The 22,438-nt window shown below is 29.9% G+C and overlaps 1 protein-coding gene across 1 annotated transcript in view; it reads left to right on the top strand.

The window, feature by feature from the left end:
- The window catches only part of Lim1 (LIM homeobox 1), a 171,071-nt gene that overhangs the window by 126,256 nt on the left and 22,377 nt on the right, over positions 1–22,438 (top strand). The window contains exons 4-5 of the mRNA XM_065508152.1: positions 5,503–5,696; positions 5,920–6,138. Coding sequence (XP_065364224.1) covers positions 5,503–5,696; positions 5,920–6,138 — 413 coding nt within the window. The remainder of the gene's footprint in view (positions 1–5,502; positions 5,697–5,919; positions 6,139–22,438) is intronic.

The following is a 22,438-nucleotide window of genomic DNA, read 5'->3' as shown; positions in this document are numbered from 1 at the left end:
ATTTGATATAAAATTTTTTGTAAAATAAAAAAAATATATTTCACAACTAGACATTTTTTCAAGATTTGACTTCCCTGCCTGTTCAAATTTGGAACACCTCAGTTGACTATTGCTCAAATATTCTTTTATTTGAAATGCTATAAAATTGAAACTGTTTAATCGCCTGGATACTTATGTTTAAGCTTATTTGTTTAAACGTTTCTCAACAGAAAGATGCTGGCTGGCTTGACTGGTGTTTTTGTAGCGTTTGGTGATATGAGTTGGTTGGTTGGTTGGTTGTGGTAAATGTTTGCAGTCAATTCACCCTTATAAACTTTGGAGTATGAATAAAAAAAACAACAATAACAGCTAGAACGAACTCACCCTAAGTGTTTGCTATGGATGGTTGTTTGCTGTTGTTGTTTTTATCTTTATTTCTATTTGAGTACTCACGACACTCACATTAATTTCGAATTAGTTTTGCATCATGTGGTCCATGATGCAGAAAAATCATGTCGAAACTACAATCTACAACAAACAGACAGACGGACGGACGGACGGACACAAACACACGTAGCATGGCAAATTTTATTTACAATAAGAGAAAGAACTATTAAACGTATAGTAGTATTTTGCTGTTGTTTCTTTATATAGCTTAGATATTTGACAGGTTCAGGTTCTCTATGCAACATTATTTCTTGGTATTTGGTATAATATTTGGCATTGGGGGCACTTACTCGCACTCGCACACAAGGTGGATGAATTGCAGTGAAGTGAAGTCTAGTGAATATGTGTGGATATGGTTATTTGAACTGTGAGCCATTTAAGATGAGAAACGATGAAAATGAAAATTTATTCTGTACGTTCGTATAAGAGCAATGAAAGCTAAAGGTGAATGCGTATCATACGATACGTCAGTCTAAATTTTATGGGAAACCATTAAAAGCTCAAGAATATACTCCATTAACAGAGAAATACGCAACCATCATCATCAGTAAACTAATAAACCCACAAAACAAAAACACAAAAATGCAGCACAACAAATGTCACTGCTACACTAAACTAAACTACGTAGTCATTTCATAAGAAGAGTGACTATGGCAACGTAAACGTTTGTTTCCACTGTGCTGCTGCTGCTGCTGCCAGTGACACACACTGATGGCTGTTGATTTTTCTTTATGTTGTTGATGATGCCACAGATCAACGGATTTTCCACGTGAATAATTTTTTGACTTTTATCAAAACTTTAAAGATGCAACCCCTGTTGTCCCCCCTCCCTATCTATCTCTATAAGTTTGTAAGCTAGGCTGGCTGGTTTTTTGGTTTGGTTTAAGGTGTTGTAAAAAATTAGGTTAATTCCTGCTTGTATGCTGTTAAATGTATGAATACGTTACGATTTCCTTTCAACATTCATCTGCTTATACGTAAATGAAGCCTGTCTCAAGATTTGTGAATATTTACTCCAACATTAGCAACAGCAGTGAGTTTCGGTTATGAAAATACTACAACTGCAAACAATCGCTCATACACATTTATTTAAATGCAAAAGAAAAAAAAATGTTGATTCGCTTGTCATTTGACTGACGTATGCAAAATTTTGTAACCATGCGTTGCAAGGTGATTTTGTTTTCGTTCACATGTGTAAATATTAGGGATGGTCATAAATAAATGTTTTAGTTACATAAAATTTACATTTAGTGTAAAATTTAACATTTTTAAATTATTGCTTCACGGTTTTTGAGTAAAATTTTTTTATTTTTGTAAAATGTTTGGTGTAAAATTGTGCATTTTGTGTTAAATTACACATTTTGTTTCAAATTCATATACAATTACAATGTTAGTGTAAATTACACATTATGTAAAAAATTATTATTTGCGTAAAATTCTAAATTCTATGTAAAATTAAATATTTTGTGTATTATTACACATTTTATGTAAAATTAAGCATTTTGTGTAAAGTTTTACTTTAATTTTGTCTCAACTTTCACACTTTATATAAACTACATATATAGCTTACAATTACATATTTTGTGTGAAATTACTCATTTTACGTAAATATACAACTTATGACATTATACTCTATATTAATTTAAATTTTTTTCCCAACTTTTGTTAAATTACATATTTTGTGTAACTATATCGCTTTGTGTAAAATTTTACATTTTGTATAAAATGACACTTGTAGTGTAAAATTAAAAATTGTTGAAAAAATACCATTTTATGTAAATTTATCATTTAGTGTAGAATTAAAAAAATTTTGTAAAATAACGAGTTTTGTGTAAAATTACATATTTTATGTAAAATTAAACATATTGTGTAAAATAACACATTTTGTGTAAATAACAAATGTTTGTATACATTTTATATAAAATTACAGAAATATTTAAATATTGTATTTTGAGTACAATTACACATTTTATGTAACATTTGCGATTTTCTGTTAAATTTTAAATTTTGTGTAAACTTACTCATTTTAAGCCAAACATAAAATTTTGTGCAAAATTGTTTATTAAATAAATATTTAGTGTAAAATTACATATTTTTTATTTGGTGTCAAATTACAAACTTGTGTAAAATCACATGTTCGTAGCCAAATTATATATTTTGTATCAAATTATAAAATTTTACAAAAAATTTAAAACATTTTGTGCAATATTACACACATTGTGTAAAATTACACATTTTGTGTAAAATTACACATTTTGAATAAAATTACACATTTTGAGTAAAATTACACATTTTGTTAAATTTACACATTTTGAGTAAAATTACACATTTTATGCAAAATCACATATTTTTTCAAAAATTAAAATGATAAAATTACATAATTTGTGCCACAATAAAAATTTTGTGTAAAAGTTTTTTAAAAATTTTGTGTAAAATTACACATTGTATATGGTGTCCAACTGCACATTTTGTATTATTTATTTTGATTAAACTTCAACATTTGATTATCACAGTTTGTGTAAAATAAAATGTTTGTGTAAAATTACACATTTGCTTACAATTTTACTTTATGTGTTAAAAAATGATTTATTTTACACAAAATTTTTATCTATTTTTTGTAAAATTACACTTTTTGAGTTAATTTACACATTGTACATTTTGCGTCAAATTGTGTAAAATTACACTTTTGGTATTAAATTAATGTAAAATTTTACCTTTGATGTGGAATTACACAAATTGCTTTGGTAACACAATTTGTGTGAATTTACATATCCAACCTGAACAGTGGAAAATTTTTTATAAATTCAAAATCATTAAAAATCAAATCAAAACTAAATATTTTTTATAAACATCTGCTTTAATTAAACAACAATAAACTATAATGTATTTAATAAATAATTCAAGCTATCAAACCACATCTCTAGACGATACAAGACATAATAAATCTTGAATATTTTTTCAAAACCCAAAAAAATAAAAAATTCCCCAGTGACTAGAACAGACCAGAGACTAACGGTAATGCGACGGATATATTTAACCTCATACACAACACCAGGGGGAGAAAAATTATGTTATGACTCTTGAAAAGTTGTTAAACTAAATGTTTTCTACGATTTTTGTTTTATATTTTTCTGAAGCTTTGGCATTGTATGTGAACAGTTGGCAAATTTAACAGGCCTGTGAGTTAGTAAGAAAGTATAGAATGAAACACTTGTTTGCAACTTCCTAAAAACCAATAAATTACAAGTTTATGATACATAATCTAATCCACAACAGATGAGACTCATTCAGTCAGTCATTCATTCATACATTTTGGTAGGAATTGTTAAAGGAAAAAAAGGGAAAGTTAAGAAAACACCCTTATTTTTTTAGATTTTGCTAATGTTTGTTTGGCAAAAGCATACGTTTAAATATCCAAGCAATTATTTATGTTGGTATCAAATGCATTTGTAAGCAAAAACTTGCCTCTTATGAAATCTAGTATAAAAAAAAATGATGAATGAATGATTCGTGCTGCAATGACATTGTCCAAATTCTGCCTAAAACAAATCATCACTTGCTACAAAATTGCTTAAGTATAATTCAATATGGTGAAAGTCCCCAAAGGGGACTTTTGTTTTTATTCGTTAATAAAATATAAAATAAATCACATTTTTCTTATTAGATTTTGCTACCCCAAGGCATATTTGATGAGAATTTTTATTAATTCGATTTGCATACTAAGATTTTGTCAGGCTGTAGTCAATAATTTAAGAAATATTAACAATATTCTTAAGAAATTAAGGCTATAGGGTAGAAAGGGGTACATAAGCCACTTCATTGTTTGCCGATATCTCCAATAATTATAGACCGATTAAGCTGATATTCAATATCAGATATTTAAATATCATATGTATTTTCCTAATCTATCTGGGGACTTTGAATAGTATATCCCAGGTTTTTGCTTGGTCAATGTACCCCAGGGCAACGACATATTAGATTCATCTATATTTTTGATTTACAAAAAACTTGAGTGATTCTATTGTGAAAGAACTGAAATTTTAAGAAACTGAGATTGGAAAATCTTGAGAATTAGATATCAAAAGACTATTTGGAAAAAGACACATGGGAATTCAGTAAATTCAAAACAAATTAATAGAATATTCATTTAAAATTACTCTCACTTCATGCAATTGTGTGAAAAGGAAATTTTGAAATCTAAAACTCTTTATTTGTCTCGCCCCAAAATGTTTTGCATTTCCGTTTCCTTTAATTGTGAAAAGGGAGAATCCATGTAAACATGCACCAGCACCAGGACATTAAGGCATGGAAAACTAGCTAAACGTGTGTCAATTTTACATACAACGGCCACATTCAAAAACACACAGAGACAAACAGATTTTTTAAGCAAATAATAAACGCAAAATTGAAAACGTGTGTCAATTTGGAATTGGTAAGACAAGCAAGCAAGCAGACATACAAATCAAATTATTTAACGATTACAAACACAAAACCGAAGGTTTGGGGGGAATAAATAAGTGAATGAACGAATGAATAGCTGAAAGAACGCGTGTTAAATGTCAGGGTAAATGCAAAAAATAGCGACGAGTGTCTGCCTAGACAAATTCTGTATTTGAAGTTTACTTAACGGCAGACACATGACTGCTAGAAAATCCTGTTAAAAAGAGGGTGCTGCCAAGGATTTAAGTTTTGAACTGCAGACACGTGCTCAATGGAATCTTGGCCAGTTTAGACACTAACTCACTTATTCACTCATTCACTTACATACTTAAATACTTCCACACTCATTTGTCTAGCATTAGAAAAATTTTAATTTTAAGCGAAAGTGAATGAGAATCTCTGGCACACTGCAAAAATTAAAAGAAAATTTTATATTTGACAGGCGTTTCGGATTAGCTTAACATAATATTCTTTTGTATTTTTATATGTAGTTAGCTTAGAATCGTCATGAGCTTGTTAAACAATTAGGAAGAAATAACAGAAATAAATTTTCAAACATTTTTTTTTTTTATTTCTAAATTTTCCCAGGCCGCAATTTAAATAAATACTTATTTCGTTTAATGTTTCTCATTCAAGGTTCTCTAATGGGTTCGGCGAGCGAAGATGAAGACGATGATGATGATCCACCACATTTAAGAGGACCCCCTCTGGGTCTGGGTATGTTGGGACCAAATGGTCCAGACTCAGCAGGTGGACCATTGGGAGCATCAGATATTTCAGTACAAAGCATGAGCACCGACAGCAAAAACACGCATGACGATTCCGATCAGGTAAAAAGAAATGTTCACACAACAAATAAAATCAACCAAAAAAAAAAAAACTAAAGAACAGAAATGATGATGATCATCATCATTTCTCTTTTTAAATGATTAATGATTATGGTTTAACAATTACCTTTACAAATTTGTGTTTTTATTTATCATCACATTTGGTTAGATTTATTTTATGTTTTTAAATAAAAAAAACATGCTTTTTATATGTTTGCTTGTACAGGGTTCCTTAGATGGCGATCCTGATGCGAGAGGTGATTCTCAGGCGGAAAACAAAAGTCCTGACGATGCCAATGGCTCGAAAAGAAGGGGGCCGCGCACAACGATCAAAGCGAAACAATTGGAGGTTCTAAAAACAGCATTTAACCAAACACCGAAACCCACACGTCACATTCGTGAGCAGTTGGCCAAAGAAACGGGCTTGCCCATGAGAGTAATACAGGTATGTGGACCTATGAACAATTTTTATGTCTAGAAATCGGAAATTATGAAAAGATTTTTAGCTTTTCTAAGATCGTTTAAGGAAATTTTACTTGAAAAATAAGTTTTTCCAAGTTTTTTTTAAGCTTTTATTAAAATATTTTTGTGAAAGCTCTTCTGATCCAAAAGCTTTCAGCTAAAAGTAGGACAAACTTCCCTTTAATTTTTATTTTTATTTAAACTAAAACAAAGTTTTAAATAATTTATGATTTAGTTGAACATTTTACTCAAAGCCTTTAGGCATTTGAAAGAAGCTTTTTCAATTTGTTGAATTATAATTCAAATTGAGCAAAAGCTATCAGCTAAAAGTAGGACACACTTCCTATAAATGTCTCTTGTTTAAAGTAAAACAATAATTTATGGTTTAGTTGAACATTTTACTCAAAGATTTTAGGAATTCAAAGAAAGCTTTTATAAATTTGTTGAACAATATTTCAATTAGAGCAAAAATATTTAAATGTATATAGATGTGTAAGCTTTAAAAGTCAACAAAAATTTTATTAAAGCTTTTTTCAGTTAATTTTTATATAAAACAAGTAAGAAAGTATGGTCGGTCAAGCCCGACCATATAATACCCTACACTAAGTAAAAGAGCAAAAAAAAATTTTCTTTTAAAATTTCAATAATTTATATTTTTGAGTGATTTTCGGAAGTGGGCCTTATATGGGGGCTATGACCAATTATGGACCGATCACCATGAAATTAGGTCGTGTGATTTATGTGTATATTGAAGTTAACTATGTTGAATTTTGTGTGTTTACCAACATTTTAAAGCGATTTATGCACGTTAAAGTGATTTTCGGAAGCGGGTCTATATGGGAGCTATGACTAATTATGGACCGATCGTAACAAAATTTGATGACATGAATTTTGTGTATATAAAACTTATTTGGAGCGGAATTTGTGGAGATACATATATAAATTAAACATTTATGACCGATAAAGTCCAATTTCGGGAGGACATTTGTATGGGGGCTAGGTGAAATAATGGACCGATGTCAGCCAGTTTCAATAGGCTTGGTCCTTGAGCCGAAAAAATAATATGTATCAAATTTCATCGAAATATCTTCAAAATTGCGACCTGTACTCTGCGCACAAGGTTTACATGGACAGCCAGCCAGCCAGCAGCCAGCCAGCCAGACGGACGGACGGACGGACATCGCTTAATCGACTCAGAATGTGATTCTAAGTCGATCGGTATACTTTAAGGTGGGTGTTAGAATACTATTTTTGGGCGTTACAAATATCTGCACAAACGCATAATACCTGCCCCACTATGGTGGTGTAGGGTATAATGAAAGCTTTAAATTCCATTTATATGTGTTTTTATACCCTACACCACCATAGTGGGGAGGGTATTATGCGTTTGTGCAGATGTTTGTAACGCCCAAAAATATTAATCTAACACCCACCTTAAAGTATACCGATCGACTTAGAATCACTTTCTGGGTCGATTAAACGATGTCCGTCCGTCCGTCCGTCTGGTTGGCTGGCTGGCTGTCCATGTAAACCTTGTGCGCAGAGTACAGGTCGCAATTTTGAAGATATTTCGATCAAATTTAATGCATATTACTTTTTCGGCCCAAGGACCAAGCCTATTGAAACTGGCTGAAATCGGTCCATTATTTCACCTAGCCCCCATACAAATAACCCCTCGAAATTGGACTTTATCGGTCATAAACGTTTAATTTATCTATGTATCTACACAAATTTCGCTCCAAATAAGTTTTATATATATAAAATTCATGTCACCAAATTTTGTTACGATCGGTCCATAATTAGTCATAGCTCCCATATAGACCCGCTTCCGAAAATCACATTAACGTGCATAAATCGCTTAAAAATGTTGGTATACACACAAAATTCAACATAGTTAACTTTAATATAGACATAAATCACACGACCTAATTTTATGGTGATCGGTCCATAATTGGTCATAGCTCCCATATAAGGCCCACTTCCGAAAATCACTCAAAAATATAAATTATTGATATTTTAAAAGAAAAATATTTTTACTCATTTACTTGGTGTAGGGTATTATATGGTCGGGCTTGACCGACCATACTTTCTTACTTGTTTAAAGAGAGTTTCATTTTAACTTTGGATTTTTGTTGAAGAATGTTTAATTTTGAGCAAAAAATTTTTATTGATTGTGATTTTTAAGCTTTAAAAGCTGTTACTAATGCTTTTTATGTATAATTATAAATATTCAGCAAAGCTTTACATTTTATTGCTAATATGTATTTGGTTCTATAACCTGTTTGGATTTTAAAGTATTCTTAATAATTAAAATAAATTTAAAGCAATTGAATAAAAGCTAAGAATATATTTTGTTTATATTTTAAAGTATTTATTTAAATAAAAGGCTAGCATGCTTTAGAAAGATTTAATTTGATCTTTAAACTTAAAATAAACTAAAAGCTTAGCCAAGCTTTTGGGTTTTTCCTTATTAAGTTGAAATCTTAAATATTGTTTGCTAATCTATTAGTTCTTCAATGAATTCACTTCTTTCTATCTAAAGAAAACTTTTATTTATGTATGAACTTTCAAAGTATTTCAACAATTTTGTTATAAATTAAGTAAAAGCATTTAATATAAGAGAACACTTTAGACATCAAACATTATTTTATGAAATAAAGGCTTTTTAGAAAGCTTTTGAGTTTTACAAGCTTTTTGTTAAATGATTTCTTAAAATGAAAAATATCAATCTTTCAATATAAAGATTTGGTTACAGTTTTAACTTTCAAGCTGTTTTAAGCTCAAAGAGGTTACATTTGACTATATGTTTTCATAACTTTTTTCGATATTTCCTGCTTTTCGAAGAAAGCTTTTATATAATTTCGAACTTTGAAAGCTTTCTATCAACAATATTGTAAAAACTAAGTAAAAGCTTTAAAAAGCGAACATCATAAAGTTTTTAAATTATTTTTTTTTTTAAATAGAAACATTTTTTAAAAAGCTTTTATTATTGGTCTTTTTAAGTTAAAAATATATAACTTTTTTATACATGGGGGATTTCATGTCAAGTAAACCAGCTTTAGAAATCGATGTCTTCCGATCGGATGAAAAAAAATTAAAAAACGGCCCATTTTGAAAAAAAAATTAAAAAAGTTTTAGATTTCGGAAAAAAATTAAAATTTTACTTTTCATTAATTCCAAGTTTATAGATTAAATTGTATAACATTTCTTACTACTCAAAGCTTCTAAAAAGCTTTTTTATATAAATATACATTTTGTATACCAAAGCTTAAAAGCTTTTTAAGTGTGTTACATAATATTGTAATTAAAATGTTAAAGAAACCTGCAATACTTTCCCATTTTTAATCAATAACTTAAAATTTACCCTAAAAAGCTCTTTAATCATTTGCTACTTAATAATTAGCTTTCGAAAACCCTGCAGCGACTTATTTAATGTACAGACGACATTCATCAACTCAATTTCATTACGTTAAAGTGCAATAAACTTGAAAACTACAGACGCCAAATGAGAGAAAAGCCAGGAAATTTATTGACGTTCACACGTTAACCGAAAACTGACACCTTCAAAACGCAACAACAATAATAATAGGCATTTAATGTTACACATGAACATATAGCCTACATACGTACAAACACAGCAAGTATGTGCAACAATCGGTGGCAATATTATTAAACTGTTGAAAGAGTAAATAAAAGCCGACGGCTAAATTTGACACCAAGAATAACGCGCGTTTTAACACACAAACACAGACACACATTTTAGTGAATTGTCTGTTAAAATTTGTAATTAATGATTGAATGAATGAATCTTGTCTTTAAGTTGAAAATTTCAAATCAATAATAAAAAACCTCTTTAAAGTTTTATGCAATATAAAGAAAGAATTTAATCATTTTGGAAAATTGTAGTTGGTTTTTTGTTTAAAGAAAATGTTTGTGTTTTATAAACATATTGTTTTTTTTTTGGATGTTATGGTCAATTGTCACGTTCCAGCGTTCACTTGTTGTTTTTTTTTTTGGTGAAAATAATAGCAAACAAAGTAATAATGAAAATTGTTGTTAAAAATGATTTTCTTTGCTGCAAGTAGTCATCAAAATCATCAGCATCATCATCATCATGATTGTCCGTGTGATGCTTGTTTACCTTAATACTGAAACACCATGAAACATGAACGCTTTTTCCAGCTTATGATCCAATTATATTTTTCCACTTATTTTCATTTCATTTCTGTATTTTTTTTTTCTTTGGTTTTGTTGAACTTCTTGTGTAAAAGCACTATTAGCTGGACTTTAAATTTGTGGCATGTTAACGTGCTGTGGCTGAACGTACGTTCATTTGCTCTTATTCTCTTCATTCATGTTTTAAGTAAAAAAAATTGTTTTCTTTTTTAAACGAGTTTAGCTTTATCAAATTATTTAAAATATAATTTGAGTTAAATAAATTGAAACGTTGTTCGCCCGTGTTTATCTAAAGTGTGTTGATCTGAAGACAGGTGATTGGGCGTAATTTAATCTAAATGCTTAAAATGTTTTTACCGGAAGAGCTTTATGATTGAATTTAGCTAAAATGTTTAGCAATTAGTGGAAGATTTTCGTATTTTTTTTCTTATGTATTGGGGAGCATGACTTAAAAAAGCTGGATTTTAACGCGGGTTTTGTTTTTAATAACTTAAATGTAATTTTTCCCAGTTAGTTGTTAAACATTATAGTGTAAACAACAACGTTTTTTTGCTTCGAAAATGTGGAATTTTGTGTCAACAAAGCGTCATAGTTTTGCTTTACTTCTTTAATTAAAAACAAATAAGAGAGCTATATTCATAAAATTATACTTCAAAAAACAAATTTTAAATATTTTTAGGTAAAAAAAAATTATTTTTTTTCCAGTTTTTTTTCATTATTTGGGAAAAAAATTTTCGAATTTTTATTTTAATTTTTTTTTTTTAATTTTATTTTTATTTTTTGAATTTTAACTCAAAATTTTTTGTTTTTTAAAAAAAAATCGGGTTAAAACATATTTTTTCCGATTTTGACCCATTGTAGGTCCAACTTACTGTGGTCTTATATACGTCGCTGAAAAGGTCTTTGAAATATCTATCATTAGATGTCCATATTGTCTATATTAATGACATAGTAATCCAGATATATGTAGGTCAAAAATAGGTAAAAAAATCGAGGTTGTCCTGGTTTTTTCCTCATATCTCAGCCATTTGTGGACCGATTTTGCTGATTTTAAATAGGAAACTTTTCGAAAGCATGTCTGACAGAATTATTGAAGATTTGGATCCCGAAGATATCTTGGGTCTTCAGAAAATTTATTTCAACGGACGGACGGACAGACGGACATATCTATAAGGATCCAGAATAAATATACTTTATAGGGTCGGAAAATTATATTGTGGAAATTACAAACGGAATGACAAACTTATATATATCCTTCTCACGAAGGTGAAGGGTATAAAAAGTGCAGCTGAAGCACACTGATTGCTCGCCAAAGCTGTTGATGAGTTTGTTCCATCGGTTTATACCTGCGAGGAATGGTTTGTGCGGTTCACAAGTGATGACTTTGACATGGACAACAAAGATCGCCTAGGCCAGCCAAAAAAGATTGTTGTCAAACTCAGCAAGAGCTTGCAAAATCATTGGGAGCTACTCAAGTAACAATTTCAAAACATTTGCGAGCAGCAGGATTCATCCAAAAGCAGGAAAATTGGCTAACATACGAATTGGAGCAGAGAGATCTTGGAACACGATTTTGCATGTCCGAAATGATGCTTGAACTCTATAAAATAAAACAATTTTTAAATCGAATCAATTCTTATGATGATAAATGGATCCATTACGATAACCCGAAGCATAAGAGATCATACGTGAAGTCCGACCAACCAGGCGAATCGACACCACTGCTAAGGTGGAGCAAAAACTAAAATCTGACAGACCATCACAGGGAACCTGTAACGAACGCAACTGATTAGTTTGAAGCGAGCATTGGCAAGCTCAATATCTCTTCTATTTATTATCTTTAAAACAACAGAAGTTTTTAAGTTCCAGGCCTAAATTTGCAGATCTTTTTAAAAGTCTACTTTTAGCCAAACCAATATGTTGTATTTTAATTGTTATTACTGAATTATTGATTAGTTAAGTTGATTAGTTTTAAATATTAATTCATGTGTCCATAGATTTTTCGTTACAGATACATAATTTATTAATTTAACTTCTTATTATTCAAAAAAAAACTGATTTTATTACAAACAAAAATTTAAACTAATTTCGAATATGTTGCGTAAACAAGAAATAAACAAAATATTTTATGTATTCCTAACGTCTAGAGTAGGCGTTTCTGCAATTTAATATGTTTTTGGGGATTTAGCTTTCATATTCTTCATCAATTATGCAAAACTCAAGCTAAAATTCAGTTGAATTTGAAGCCCCAGCCGTTTAGTCGTTAAGACAACTTCCGTTTTCAAAAAAGGTTTGTTTTCAGTTTTATTTTTTTTGTTTTTTTCGAAAACCATTCAAGCCTTACAAAAAGTCACTTAATGTTGGCATAACAAAAGTCTGGCTGGTCTAAGAAGTAAGAAATAAACAGCTCTGTTGCTATTGTATTCTTATGAATATTTATTTCATTTATTTCTTATTGATGAAAGCTTAAGATGCAACAGAAACAGCAACAACTATTTTAAAGCAGACTTAAAGTTGAAACAAATATTATTTTCAAGTTAAACGATTTATGCGTTTTTTATGCTGATAAATGTTTTAGTTTGAAATATGAAGCAAAACACAAATTTAGGGACTGATTTTGTAAGTCATCCAGAAAATTTTTATGAAACTGTGAGTTTTCTGGTTTCTACCTTTTTTTATTTGTGTGGTGTGTTTTTATGTTTTTATTTTTTATTATAGGAGTAGAAAATTATTCTCTTTGACTGTAACTGACAACTTCAGCCACATTTGTCAGTTACGGTTGACCACAACCACTGACTTGTGTGCATTAAATACATATTTTCTGCTTGTTGTTTTTGTTGTACGTTTATTTTGTTGTTGTTGTTGTCAATGGTTTGCCATTCATACGGGCTTTTGCTACATTATGTTGGGGTTCAACGCTTTTGCGGCAGTTACTTTATAAAATAGTAAAAAGAGAACTTCCATAGAAGTGCTAAAGTAATAGAATCTTCAAAATTACGCAGGATAGTGTTACTATGTTTTTTGATTACAAAAATATTCAAATATTTAAAAAGATTTATTTTTTTCAAAATGGATATGCTTGAAACTGTTTTTCTTTTTTCCATGTTTTCCACTTTGGCCCACTGTACAGCCCTTAGTGTTAAAATTTATTAGTGTTTTAAATTATATTTTGAGAGCTTAACCCCTGCTCTATTGATATAACAAATTGTTTATTTTATTTTTACAAATTTTAATATAATTGTAAAATAACAACTTCCAAAGAAGTGCAAAAGTAATAGAATTCTCAATTTGGAAAAATTTTACACAGGCTAAACCTACAATGTTCCATACAAATGATTCATATTTGCAAAAAATTACAAGCATTAACAAATTGTTCTCTTTCTCAAGTGTTCAAATTTGGCCCATAGTGCCAAACAAGTGAAGAGAAGCAAACAAGCGAAATATATAAAAAAACCGCCAACAAAATAGTTGCACGGTTGACCACAAAATATGAAACCAATATGAATGTTCATTCAGTCAAATACACACAGAAATTACTATAAAAAACTACAATTTCCAAAAAAAAAACAAGTAAGAAAGTATGGTTGGTCAAGCCCGACCATTTAATACCCTACACTAAGTAAAAAAGCAAAACAAATTTTCTTTCAAAATTTCAATAATTTATATTTTTGAGTGATTTTCGGAAGTGGGCCTTATATGAGGGCTATGACCGATCACCATGAAATTAGGTTGTGTGATTTATGTCTATATGAAAGTTATTTATGGTGAATTTTGTGTGTATACCAAAATTTTTAAGCGATTTATGCACGTTAAAGTTATTTTCGGAAGCGGGTCTATATGGGAGCTATGACTAATTATGGACCGATCGTAACAAAATTTGGTGACATGAATTTTGTATATATAAAACTTATTTCGAGCGCAATTTGTGGGGATATATTTATAAATTAAATATTTATGACCGATAAAGTCCAATTTCGGAAGGACATTTGTATGGGGGCTAGGTGAAATAATGGACCGATTTCAGCCAGTTTCAATAGGATTGGTCCTTGGGCCGAGAAAATAATATGTACCAAATTTGATCGAAATATCTTCAAAATTGCGACCTGTATTCTGCGCACAAGGTTTACATGGACAGCCAGCCAGCCAGACGGACGGACGGACCAGACACTATGGTGGTGTAGGGTATAAAAATTAAAATAAAACCCATAAGGGCCATTATTACAACTTGCCGTTATAGTTAAAGGTAACTTTAAGCAATAGAAAAAGGTACCCTTAAAGTTAACTTTAACTATAACGGCAAGTTGTAATAATGGCCCTAAGAGATCTATATTGGGTGCCCCGATAGACCAGTCGATAGTGTGCTGAACTATTAATCTGAGGGTTGCGGGTTCGATTCCCGCCAGAGACTCTGGGTGTATCTGCAGACAAGCAAAACGCTTAGCAGTTTGTGTTTGTTTTTTAAAAAAAAAAAAAAATATTCAGCTTCGCCGAATCTTAAATACCCTTCAACAAAGTATACTTTATGGTAAAAAATAAAAAACTCTGTTTTGACCCATTGTAGGTCCAAACTATTATGACGTTATATAAGTATTTAGAAAGGTCTTTGGAATATCTATCATTAGATATCCATATTGTCTATATTATGGATTACTAAACCAGATTTTGATGAAAATAAGTAAAAAAAGAGGTAGTCGTGGTTTTTTGCTTGTATCTCAGCCATTTGTAGACCGATTTTGTCGATTTTAAATAGCAACTGAACCGGGACTATAGCGGTTATATTGATGTATGAATCATGTATCACCCTTGCTACTTATGGTGAAGTGTATAAAATCAAATTTAAATACAATACACAAAAAAATTAACACAAATCTTTAAAAAAAAAAAAGATTTTGTGACAAGTGGCCAAACATCTTAAGCCATAACACACAAAGCCGGACGGACAGAACGACAGACAAGCAAACACATTTCACTGTTTATTCCAAAAAAAAAACCTCACCCACATCATTATCCGCTACCTCAGTGTCATTACAAACATTAACATCTCTACAAAATTATAACACAAATTCCATGAATCATTTGAAGTAGTATATCAAAATTGGTCATACATGAAACATACCTACAAACAGGAGCGGCATAACTTTATCACTCAAAGACCGAACGTAAGAAAAAAAAACTAAGAATTGATATTTTCATTATTGCCATTCGATACACTTGTAGCTCTATGAATTTGTGAGTGAAACAAATTCTTTTTGACAGCAGCTACAACAAAACAGAGAGACAGGGAAAAGAACTTTAGAACATCTGTAATTTGTGACACATACTTCAACACCTTTTTTTGTCTACTTGTTTTAGTTTTAGTTATTTTTTTTTTGGTTTTGTTTTTGAAGTAAACCGAAAAGTAGCATTAGCAACAACAAATAAATGAAAATAAAGACATCATCATCATTGTCATCTTTAAAGGGGGGATAATGACAGATTGTTGACACTTTTCTTGTATTTTTTTTCTGGAAACTTAGCAATGTCATTTTATTTATATGTTTTTATCATTACTTTTTGAAGAATTTTAATACTTTTAAGATTTAAACTCTTTATTTAGCGGAATTTAGTTAAAGTTTGCATGCCGCCGCTTGACTGACTTAAATGTTTATTTTAATATTTTTAAATCACCTCTTTTAAAGGGCTAAATGTCAGCTTTACATGTGATGAAAATAAAAAAAAACTTGCAGTTTTTAAATTTCTTGTTTGGGGTTTATTGAGCTGTGCAAAATTTGTTCCAAAAGAGTTATACATTGTTAAAGGATTAATCTGTTAAGAGAAGTTTGGGAACTTTTTAAGGCTAAAATAATATAAACGTGTTTTTTTTTTGGAAAAACAGCAGAGTTAAATAAAGCCAGTTTATGGTTAATTTACTTTCTTAGCTTGATAACCGTTATTTGCTTAAAATCCGTTAGTAAAATAAACTAAACTACAGTTAAGGGTAAAAGTATTCTAACGCTTAGGTTTCATTTCGAAATATTTATACAAAATAAATCAGGGACAGTTAATAACGGTGTTCCAGAAAATTTGAAATCAAAAAATCACTATGTTAGAGTCAAGGGAGACATATACTGTTACCAATAGATTCGTATAGACGTGCTCTTTCAGAATCTATATGTGATATTAAAAAAATGATCCCAACTCCACAGCTAACTGTTATTTTTCAACGTAAAAATAAAAGTTCGTGTGAAACTCTTAAAAAAAGAGTTTTAAATATCCGTTATAAAAAAACTCATTTGAAGAGTTTTATTTTTTCCGTCAGAAAAAAAACTCATTTGAGGACTTTCATTTTTTCCGTCCTAAAATAAACGTCATTTGAGGAGTTTTATTTTTCCCGTCAAAAAATAAAACTCTTTTGGTTTATTTTCTAATTTTTTTAAGTATTTTTCTTTATTGAGTCTATCTGATATAATGAGTATAGTAATTTATTTGTTTAAGAGAGAAAAACAACAACAATTTAATAATAGGAATCAAACAATAGCAAATTAAAATCCAAATTATTATTGTAACGCCCAAAAATATTAGTCTAATACCGATCGACTTGGAATCACTTTCTGAGTCGATTAAACGATGTCAGTCCGTCCGTCTGGCTGGTTATCAACCTTGTGCGCAGAGTACAGGTCGCAATTTTGAACATATTTCGATCAAATTTGGTACATATTATTTTTTAGGCCCAAGGACCAAGCCTATTAAAACCGGCTGAAATGGGTCCATTAGTTCACCTAGCCCCCATACAAATGTCCCTCCGAAATTGGACTTTATCGGTCATAAATGTTGAATTTATATACGTATCTCCAAAAATTGCGCTCCAAATAAGTTTTATATATACGTAAGTCATTTCACCAAATTTTGCTACGATCGGTCCATAATTAGTCATAGCTCCCATATAGATCCGCTTCCGAAAATCACTTTAACGTGCATAAATCGCTTAAAAATGTTGGCATACACACAAAATTCAACATAGCTAACTTTCGTATAGACATAAATCACACGACATAATTTCATGGTGATCGGTCCATAATTGGTCATAGCCCCCATATAAGGCCCACTTCCGAAAATCACTCAAAAATATAAATTATTGAAATTTTAAAAGAAAAATGTTTTTGCTCTTTTACTTAGTATAGGGTATTATATGGTCGGGCTTGACCGACCATACTTTCCTACTTGTTTTTATTTTAATGACAATTTCTTCAATTGCAATGCAAGGTGCTTTAGAAATTGTAATGATCTGATCATCGGTAAGCTTTAGGTGTCAATTTACATAAAAGGAGTTTTATTTTCTGACGGGAAAAATAAAACTCATCAAATGAGTTTTTGTTCTGATGGAAAAAAATATAACTCTTCAAATGAGTTTTATTTTCTCACGGAAAAATATAACTCTTCAAATGAGTTTTTTTTTGGGGGCTATTTAGAACTCTTTTTTTAAGAGATTCATATGAACTTTTATTTTTACGTTGAAAAATATTTGTTTTAGATGGATTTTTATTTTTAAAGTCACAAAATAACTTTTATGATATCACTTATAACCGTTACGGACCCTGTTATAAATTTATTCAAAGGATTGGCTATTATTAGCTATGACCTATTCCCATCTTTCTGGCAACATACATATGATACCATCTATTGTAAATCCCGCATTTTTAAGTTTACACCCAATACTAGTGAGGCCATTGTATTTTGTTGGTGCCGACCACTACACTAGTACCTAGAGGTACTAGTGTAGTGTTTCTAATATTAAGCCTTTAGAACTCAGTTTTAAGAAAACATTTTAAATTGGACACTTTAGCCATTTTAAATAAAATAACTTCCTTAATTTACTCTTTTCTTGTTCTTGCAAACCATAAATGTTTAATAATTTTGTTTTAAAAAATTGCTACCATGTATAAGTCATAATCATTATAAACCAAAGAACTACTATTTTTCTGCAAAAATATTAAGAAAAAAAAAATAAAAATAAACATAAAAATGTATAAAATATAAAAATTTACTACAATTTAACCATTAAGTATCATCAATATAATGGCCAATTCAAACTATAAACATTGAACAAAAACCAAAACAACAAAAAAAAATCAGTTGATCTGTACATGTAATAGGCGGAACTGAAGTAAAGAATTGAAAAAAACACCGAATTGATCAACATGATCTGTTCGGCAACATTATGCTCCGCAGCATATAATTCGAACACCAACAATGTTGTAGTTTAAATGGTTGGATGCTGCTGCTGCTGCGGATAATGATGACTGACGATGGTTTTATGGAAACATCAACCATATACAAAATTGTTTAGAAATTACTTTAGAATAAGTTTTGAAATACATAATTTGAACCAAGAGTTTAAAGGGAAATTATTTTAAATAGTCCATGTACAATATTTATTTTGTAATATTTGATTTTACAAGCTAAATGGTTGGATTATGAAAGAAAATATTAAGGTTTTAATAGAAAATGTTTATAACAACATCTATGAAATTATTATTTTATAATAAAACAAGTAAGAGTGCTATATTCGGCTGCGCCGAATCTTATATACCCTTCACCAAATTATACTTCAAAATTTTTAATATTTTTGGGTAAACAAAATTAATTGTTTTTTTCATTTTTTAAATTTTTTTTTTGTTTTTTCCAATTTTGACCCATTGTAGGTCCAACTTACTATGGTCTTATATACGTCGTTGCAAATGTCTTTGAAATATCTATCATTAGATATCCATATTGTCTATATTAATGTCTTAGTAATCCAGATATAGGTAAAAAATCGAGGTTGTCTTGGTTTTTTCCTCATATCTCAGCCATTTGTGGACCGATTTTGCTGATTTTAAATAGCAAAAGCATGTCTGACAGAATTATTGAAGATTTGGACCCCGAAGATATCTGGGGTCTTCAGAAAATTGATTTCAACAGACAGACGGACATACGGACATGGGTTAATCGACTCCGCTATCTATAAGGATCCAGAATATATATACTTTATAAGGTCGGAAATGAAAAATGTAGAAATTACAAACGGAATGACAAACTTATATATACCCTTCTCACGAAGGTGAAGGGTATAACAAGCACAACTTCGAATTCAATAGGAATAGGAATTAAAAAAAACCACAACTTTTATCTTAAAGTTTTGAAATGGTAATAAATCCAAATAATTGTTTACAATCCTTTTTAAAGGCTACAAATTTGGTTGTCATTAGGACAGGCGAGGATACAGGTCAACCATTTGGGATGGGAAATTAAAATTTGTTCTACATTTTTCTTTTTATTCCATTTTTAATATGAAAACTTTTCGGTTTTGGGGGGGGGGGGATTTCCTATTTCACCCACTCTGGATCCTCGCCTGCATTAGGACATTAAGAGCTCCTTGTAAAATTATGACATTGAAGAGAAAATACTTGATTTTTCCCTACTTCCTCTCCTTTATTTGCACCTTAAACGTGACACATATTTTGAAAACATATTCATAAACATTTCTCGCAAAACATTTATCTCCAAAATACACTCATAAATGCTAAATTATAGGGTTTTATTTCATTTGAATTTCTTTTTATTCCCCCTTTTTGCCTTTGGGGCTAACTAATCAACACATGCCCTCTAAAGCCTTCATACATATACGTAAAACGCCCTGCCTGAAAATCAAGTGTGTGTCGTCATTTAAAATAATTTGCCATAATTTGGAGCCACCAAATTGAACCGATTCAAATGATGCCTAAAAGCAGTTCAAGCTAAAAAAAATAAATATAAACACCCTAATTATAGGCAAATGTTTTGTAGGTTTTTGTTGTTGTTTTTGTTCAGGCAACAACATTAGAGCGCCTCAATTATTTGTTAAAATTTAACAAGTCCTTCCTTTGAGGCGGTATTGAAACCTATAATTTACAATAAACGCTCAGAATTTGCAACAAGATGATGGCACTTTAGTGAGATGTTTTTTTTTTAAAGGTTTTTTCTTTAACAGTTTATTTGAAAAAAAACTAAATTTTTTTTTATAAAAGATTTTGTTTCTTTAGGGCAGTTTTTTCTTTGTGGTTTATGTGTGATATTTGAATAAAGAGGAAGGCTCATTTAGGTTTTAGAAATTAGTAGAGAGACAATTTCTTAATTAGGAGAATCTGTTAAAGATTTAGTTAATATTCAGATGAAAGATTTAGTTAATATTCAGATGATTTACTTTATTTCCAAATGATTATTTCATCATCTTGGTGATGAAAAAACAAATGATTCAGGGACCGTAAATAACGGTTATCCAGAAAATTTGGAATCAAAAAATCACTATCTTAGACATATACTGTTATATAGCAATAGATTCGTATTGACGTGCTCTTTCAGAATCTATGGTGATATTAAAAAAATTATCCCAACTCCACAGCTAAGTGTTATTTTTCAACGTAAAAATAAAAGTTCGCGAGTTAAAAAAAGAGTTTTAAATATCCATCATAAAAAAACTCATTTGAGGAGTTTTATTTTTTTTCCGTCAGAAAAAAAACTCATTTGAGGAGTTTTATTTTTTTTCCGTTAGAAAAAAACTCATTTGAGGAGTTTTATTTTTCCCGTCAAAAAATAAAACTCTTTTGGTTTATTTTCTAATTTTTTTCAGTATTTTTCTTTATTGAGTCTATCTGATATAATGAGTATAGTAATTTATTTGTTTAAGAAAGAAAAACAACAATAATTCAATAATAGGAATCAAACAATAGCAAATTAAAATCCAAATTGTTTTTAATTTAATGACAATTTTTTCAAATGTAACACAGAAAAAACTATTTCTTAAACCGTTTTAATTCAAATATTTGTCACATATTTTCGTTATTAGTTGAACTTTAAATACAAAAATTTTTGAATAGATAATTTTCGTAATTGAAAACACATTTTTGTTATTTTTTGTGTTTCAATTACGAAAATTATCTATTCAATAATTTTTGTATTTGAAATTCAACCAATAACGAAAATTGTATATTCAATTGTGAAAATAATCAAATTCAAAACTCCAAATTCAATAGAAAATATCAAGAAATTTTGTTTTTGAGCAAATGAATACTTGATTTAATTATGAAATAATTGAAACCAGTTCAATATGGGATAAATGTTTGAATTGAAATATAATTTTTTCTGTGAATGCTTTAGAAATTGTAATGATTAGAACATCGGCAAGCTTTAGGTGTCAATTTACATAAAGGAGTTTTATTTTATGACGGGAAAATTAAAACTCATCAAATGACTTTTATTTTATGACGGAAAAAATAAAAGTCCTCAAATGAGTTTTTATTCTGACGGAAAAAATAAAACTCCTCAAATGAGTTTTTTTTATGACGGGTATTTAAAACTCGTTTTTTAAGAGTTTCATGCGAACTTTTATTTTTACGTTAAAAAATAACTGTTTTAAATGGATTTTTATTTTTAAAGTCACAAAATAACTGTTATAAAATAACTTTTTTGATATCACTTATAACTGTTACGCCCTGTAAAAATTCCCAAAAAATGGCCAGATTTCAGAAGCTCATAATAGATAGGACCCTTTTGTTTCCACCAAATACAGAGCATTACCTTAGCGCCATGGATATTTGGCTTTGGTGTCGATTCGGCTGGTTGGCCGAGTTTCACATATGATCTCTTAAGCTTCGTGTTATCGTAATGGATACATTTTTTCTTTTATAGCGTTCAAACTTCATTTTGGACATGCGAAGGTGCCTCGGCTTCAATTCGTATGGTACCCAATTTCACTGCTTTTGGATGAATACTGTGCTACTCACAAACGTTTTGAAATTGCTGCCTAAGTAGCTCCCAATGATTTTGCAAGCTATTGTTAAGTTTGATGACAATCTTCATAGGTAATGCCTAAAATTCTTGGTGTTTTTCATTCACCATTAAGCTTTGGTGAATAATTATTCATTTTGTGAAAATGAGCGAATTCACTTAATTGTGAATAAATTCGGAAAAGATCCATACATATTTATGGTAAATATCTCATTTTGTTCCTATTAAATGTGTCTTTGCGATAAAGCAATAAATCTGAAAAATTTCTGGCGTTTTCGATTTTTCATGATTTTTTTAAAACAAACAAATTTGCTATTTTCACG

The sequence above is a fragment of the Calliphora vicina genome, chromosome 4, assembly GCF_958450345.1.
Source record: "Calliphora vicina chromosome 4, idCalVici1.1, whole genome shotgun sequence".
Classification (NCBI taxonomy): Eukaryota; Metazoa; Arthropoda; class Insecta; order Diptera; family Calliphoridae; genus Calliphora; species Calliphora vicina.
This window is presented reverse-complemented; position numbering and strand designations above follow the sequence as displayed.